General features: G+C 41.1%; 1 protein-coding gene across 1 annotated transcript; it reads right to left on the minus strand.

Annotated features, from left to right (window-relative positions):
* Positions 1 to 2,145: 2,145 nt before the first annotated feature.
* LOC307237636 (5-beta-cholestane-3-alpha,7-alpha-diol 12-alpha-hydroxylase-like) lies at positions 2,146 to 3,681 on the minus strand (the record flags this gene model as incomplete). The annotated part of the gene is made up of 1 exon (XM_080010393.1): positions 2,146 to 3,681. One exon carries the CDS (start codon positions 3,679 to 3,681, stop codon positions 2,146 to 2,148), a length of 1,536 nt encoding a protein of 511 aa, XP_079866519.1.
* Positions 3,682 to 6,000: the final 2,319 nt, after the last annotated feature.

The following is a 6,000-nucleotide window of genomic DNA, read 5'->3' on the forward strand; positions in this document are numbered from 1 at the left end:
AGCACAATTTCCCCTGACACCCTCTTGGCTAATGGTACCAGTTGCGGTCGTTGTTAAGCCCGGCCTCGACCGATCCAGAATGGAAATCAGATTTGTTATTAATATTATGTCTAAATGAGTTATATCTTGTTTTCATGCAAATATATATTTCATGATTTTGATTTGATACCACAAAACCAGGCACAAGACGCAGCCGCCGGCACAGAACCCGGGTCATGGGCACAAGCACGGACCGCAGGCCTGGATCATGGCCCCACAGCAACAGACGGACAGCCCGCCCGAGCCGCCCGCCCCCCGGGTGGGCTGGCAGGTCCCCCATGCCCACCCACGCCCATGCCCCACCGCAGCCGACCAGACCCCAATTGCCCATACACGTAGCAGCACGTGCCCAGCACGGGGCACCTCGATGTTACCCCTCCCCACCCCCGGCGATGCCAGCAGGCCGCCAGATATACAGGCCCTCCGCCACCCCCCAGCTCCTGGGCGCCCGCTGCGGACAAGCCGCGCCGCAGAGGCAAAAGGCCAACAACCGCCCTCGACACCCCAACCCACACCCAGAACGGCAAGCAGTCCCCCAATGGGCCCTGGAAGGCATCCGGCGGCACTCTCTGCAGCCCCGCCAGGTCGCAGCACATACAAAGCCACCAGGCGAAAGCCATCAGGACTCCAGTCAGTCCGGGAGGGGGCCCACCCAATCGCCCCCGAGCCAACCACACCCACACACCGACCCGTCAGCGACCGGCCCCCCTGGAAAAAAAACCCCAGTGCTCAATTTGTGCTGTTGGTAATTACAGTTAAAATTTCCGGGGTTGGGGGTGCGAGTCCTTCTTATTGTCGTTCGTCTTATGTCAAAGACAAACGTTTTGCCTTACATTCGATGAAGCAACTGACAGCATCAAAGACTGTTTGTTTATCGCTTATGTACGTTTTGACATGACAAACTCCCTGTGTGAGGATCTACTTTTTTGTAGATATGACAGCGATAGAGCCACAGCTGAAGAGCTATTCAAAATGCTGGACTGCTTCCTGACTGAGAATGGGCTAAAGTGGGAGTATTCATTTTTGTTTTATAGGTCAAAGTGTTTTATATATTGTGCTCCTGAGTTAATGTTGCTGATCAATTTGAATTTATTATTATTTATTGATTATATTTAATTTTATTTTTCAGTATCAAATGGTCAAAAAATGTTTACAGTTTAAATAAGGATTGATTTTTTTTTTTAATTTCAGGGAATTTGATGCACTTTAAGTCTTTTCTGTTCCAGACCAAAAAACAATGTTAATAAAGTTATTCTTTGTTGTAAGTTGATCCATATTTCTTTCTTTTTTCTTTTTTTGTTTTCTTTAATGTTAATAAGGATTCAATGTTATGCAGAGGTGACTTATAACAATTTTATAGACAAATGATACTATTTACAGTAGCGGCAGCAAGTTGGGGGGGCGCGAAATGTTTACTTCTTCCGAGGGGGGGCGTAATGGAAAATAATTGAGAAGCTCTGGTATAATCACTGCCTCTAATTTTCTTTCTGTTACCTTCCTGTTTCCCACACTCTGTTGAACATATCCACTGAAATATCCTGACTTCTGTTACTCAAATGAAAAATCATTATATAACAAACACAATTCATCCCCTGAACTGATGTCCCAATCCTCCTGATGATTGAGCTCCGTTCTTAAAAAGCACATTAATTGCATCATCCCCATATTTATCATTCTGAAAAAACTCCTGAATATACAGAAATTCATTTGACAAACTTGTTATATTGTTTATTTATGCTTAAAAGACCAAAAAAAAGAAAAGGAACTTCATGACAAAAATAAAATAATAAACTACTGATAAAATACTTTACATTTTTGTATTTTTTTGCCATTGCAGAGATCCCCTTAATCAAAACTCCCACAGAACACATTATGACACAAATCCACAAATGATTTATCATTTGGTAAAATATTTAATGCAAAAAAGAATAGGATACTGTTTTTTACAAGTTTTTACGACTGTGGGAAGAAACACGCACAAACAGTAAACACCCCGCAGTATTTAGACACCCAAATATAATAAAGATATAGCATAGTTATAGCATAGTTTTTTTTTGAAGACTCTTTGATTGGCTTAATATTTAAGGTTCTGTAATTCCTTAAAGTTTAAAATCTAGGTCTGTATCTGAAATTCATATCTCCGATGGGATGCATAGTACCAAGACCACAGCGCATGATATCAAAATTTGGTATTTCCTCATCAGGATTCGTCAGTTCCATGTCAAAGTACAATAGCATGAGGAAAACAAACTGCTTAAGCTCATTGGTGGCAAAGAAACGTCCAGGACACATACTGATCCCAGCTCCCCAAGGCATTGTACTTGCCTTCAGCTTCTTCCCTCCTTTGTAAAAAGCAGTTTTCCTGCTGCCGTCCGGGTTGAGAAAGCGATCATATTTAAATGATTGTGGATCAGGGTGGATTTCTGGGTCAATATGAAAAGCAGTGTATGGGAAGAGAAAAAGAAAGTCGCCCTTACGAAGACCATACCCCTGGCCGTCAGCCATTTTGAGGGTCATGTCCTGGAGTACAGCCCTGGTAAGAAAAGTAGCAGCAGACAATCGGAGGGTCTCCTCAATGACACTGTCCAAGATTGGTGTTTTTTGCATCATGTCCCTGGTCAGGTTGATGAGAGGGCCACCACGCCTCACTTCCTGACCAGATTCTCTCACAATCTTATCGACCTCGTCCTTGACAGCTGTCATGGCTTCAGGATGTTTCAAGAGGTAAAGGAGAAGCCAAAATGAAGAAGGTCCTGTGTTGGACTGGGACGCCCACAGCAATATAAACATGTATCGATCTTGCATGAACTCCTTCATTCCAATCTCTGCCCTCATTTGGTGCGCATCAGTCACCCATCCACTTACATTGTTCCTAGTCTTGAGCTTCTGCACTGACAATTCACTCCAGAACAGTTTCTTTAACCTCTTTTCCGTCATCATCTCCCTGGGCTTCAGGATGCCAAAGATCTGTTTGGAGAATATTTTGTCATATATATGAAACCCAGAAAATAGTTTTTCTGATTGTTGTCTCTCCATCTCATTGGCCTTCTCGGTGCTCCCAGATGTTTCAGGTGGCACATTGCCAAACAGTGACAGATAGCCTCCTATAAAAACAGTATTATAGCAATAAATGAAGAGTCTGTCCTCGATCCAGGTCTTTTGTCCCTCTCCTGTTCCAATACGGTATAGCATGAGCTTCTGCAAATTATTCATCATGGCATCAGACAAATAATCCAGCCCATCTCCCATTAGGTGTCTCTTGTTTGCAATGTCAAGAAATTCGGCGTCCTTCTCATGGATGGTATAATTAAAAATTCTCTCGGCTATACTTTTTGCATTTTCTAGGAAGTCCAATTCAGCACGAGCTCTTTTAACAACTGCACCATAAGAATGAGGGTCCATGATGAAGGTGCAGTATTTCCCTCCAAGCTGTACTGTGAATATGTCCCCATGTTTTTTCCTCATCCTCTCTAAGAACTTTACGTTATTCTTGCGAAATTCCAAACTATATCCAAGCCAGGGGATTGGACCTTTGTCCAAAGGAGGTTCTCCTGGACGCCGTTGCCTGAATGCTCCTAAAAAGTAAAGCCCTCCAAGTAGAGAGAGTAGCACAGCAAGTAGAATGGGCAGGAGGAAAGCCATAGTTATTTTCCTGATGCAGTGACAGTGACCACTGATAATTCAGCAAAACTAGTTTTCATTTGAATAAAAGTGATCCTCATATGGGAGTGGTTTACAGGAACTTGACTTATCATCTGTTTTACATAAAACAACAATCTGCATTCAAATACTCTCACACAGTGGACCCCTGAAGACCAAAGTAATTCAAAGTGCAAACTCATTTGTGCAAACAATAATGTGTGTCATGGATATCTGTTTGTATTGTTAAATGTTGTGTAATGTATATATGGTAGTATATGGTCTACAACAGAAGTATGTATGAAAGCCTGCTTTCTGACCAGGACCAAATATTAATTTAAATTCAACAGGAATATCTTTCACTTTATGATGAAGAACTGGATACCTTCTGAAAGATTACCTTTGACTCAGAATGCACCTTTTACTGTGCTGATAAAGAACTTAAAAAGAAAATGAAATCAGATGTATCTTCTGTATCGTACTCTAAGGATGTATTTTTTTTTCATGCAACAAATTCAAAGCAAGTACAATTATTAAAAAGACATTACAAAGCCAACTGCTGAAATGTCAATTTGAATTTGCTCTATTTGGACTATCCAGGCACTTCCCATTGTAAACGGGAATGGCGTTTTATCAGGAAAGTTGTCATGATACAGGTTCAGACGTGAAAAAAGCTGTCAACTTTATTACAAAACTTGCACTTGTGCAAATATGTTGCTTCAAACTCATCCAATGATAATGGATAAAATTTCATCGATTTTAATTCTATTAACAATCGACACTTTGTAAATCAACTGGATGAAGAAATACTTGAATAAACGGTAACTAAAAGGTAAACATGGATTTCCAATGTTGACAAATTCCCTTGGCAATGAGTACATTGATGTTTATTGTTTGTTTCTGGGATCAATGTAAGTTTTTCTCAAGGCATCAAAACCAGTATTTGCAGTGCACTAACACCCACACATACGGTGGCCCTGAGCACTGAAACTTAAGAAAACACATGCAAATAGACAAAACACAAACACATTATGAAAAATACAACCGCATTAACAGTAAAGACAACCGCATTAACAAAAAAGACAATCACATTACCAGTAAAGACAACAACATTAACAGAAAAGACAATGGCATTAACAATAAAGACAACCTCAAAACCACATTACGGAAGTAAGCCACATCATTTTGGAAGTGAGCCATTCGGATGCCCTGATTGATCTGCAATATTATATATTAAACTAAATTATCTTGTGTCTGTAATTATATGTAATAGTTTATACAAGTAATAACCTGGAGCCGCAAATATCATGGACCATTTGCGCCACGCGAGACCACCATCTGCTTCCTTCATGCAATTAATAAATAGATAAAACAACTTTCATATCAATCCACAATTTTTATTTAAGCCATTTAAGTGCGATGTTCCAGAGAAAACAGCTTCTATCGGCTCCGTGATAGTGTGGTGGAATTTGAGAACTATTCAAATCTTTTAGGTGTACAAACTGAACTGAATCACTTCTTGAACTGATCCGTTCATCAGTCAGTTCAGTTGAGCTCTCATTCAGTTGCAAGCGAACATGATTCAGAATCAGAACATCATGTTACAGCATTTAGCGGTCATTAGCTGAACTGCAGTTTGGAGCACTTCCGCAGAAATCCGATAGTTCTTCTTTTCAGTAATTCAGCTGGTCATCGTCTTGGCGTGGAAAAAATAAATTCCTTCACTCAGCTCTACTATTGAATGTTGAATAAAAAACAAAAAAACATTGTGGTGGTCAGTGCTTTTGTTGTGGCAACCCGCCACAAAGTTCTCCAAGTGGGAAACCCTCGACTGGCCGTCCAAAGGTATGGGGAGGGGGGTGCAAGGAGAATTGGGGCTTAGGAATTTGCTTTCCCAACTTAAGAGGATTTAAGCCTACTTTCAAAAGGAAAAAATGTGGGCCATATCACAGATGGACTGGAAAGATGTTCCGACGTGGGAGAACAGAAGGCTGCTTTGCCAGCTTCAGTATTGATTCTTGGAATGTGTAAAAATCCAGAGGACTTGAGAGATCTGACCGGCTCGTAGCTGACCAGCATGTTGCAAATATAACTTGGTGCCAGGTCAGTGAGAGCCTCCAGGATGGAGGCCCAAGGACAAACCTGTTACCAAGCAGAGCTCACCATGGCCAGAGGGAGAGAGTTAACCCTCTTAGAGTTGAAGAAAACAATATACACAGTTAAAAAAAAAAATAAAGGGTACACATAATCATTACAATGTAACTCCAAGTGAATCACACTTCTTGGATATCATCCTGTCCAGTTAGGAAGCAACACTGATTG

Source organism: Zeus faber (assembly GCF_960531495.2).
Source record: "Zeus faber genome assembly, chromosome: 12".
NCBI lineage: Eukaryota > Metazoa > Chordata > Actinopteri > Zeiformes > Zeidae > Zeus > Zeus faber.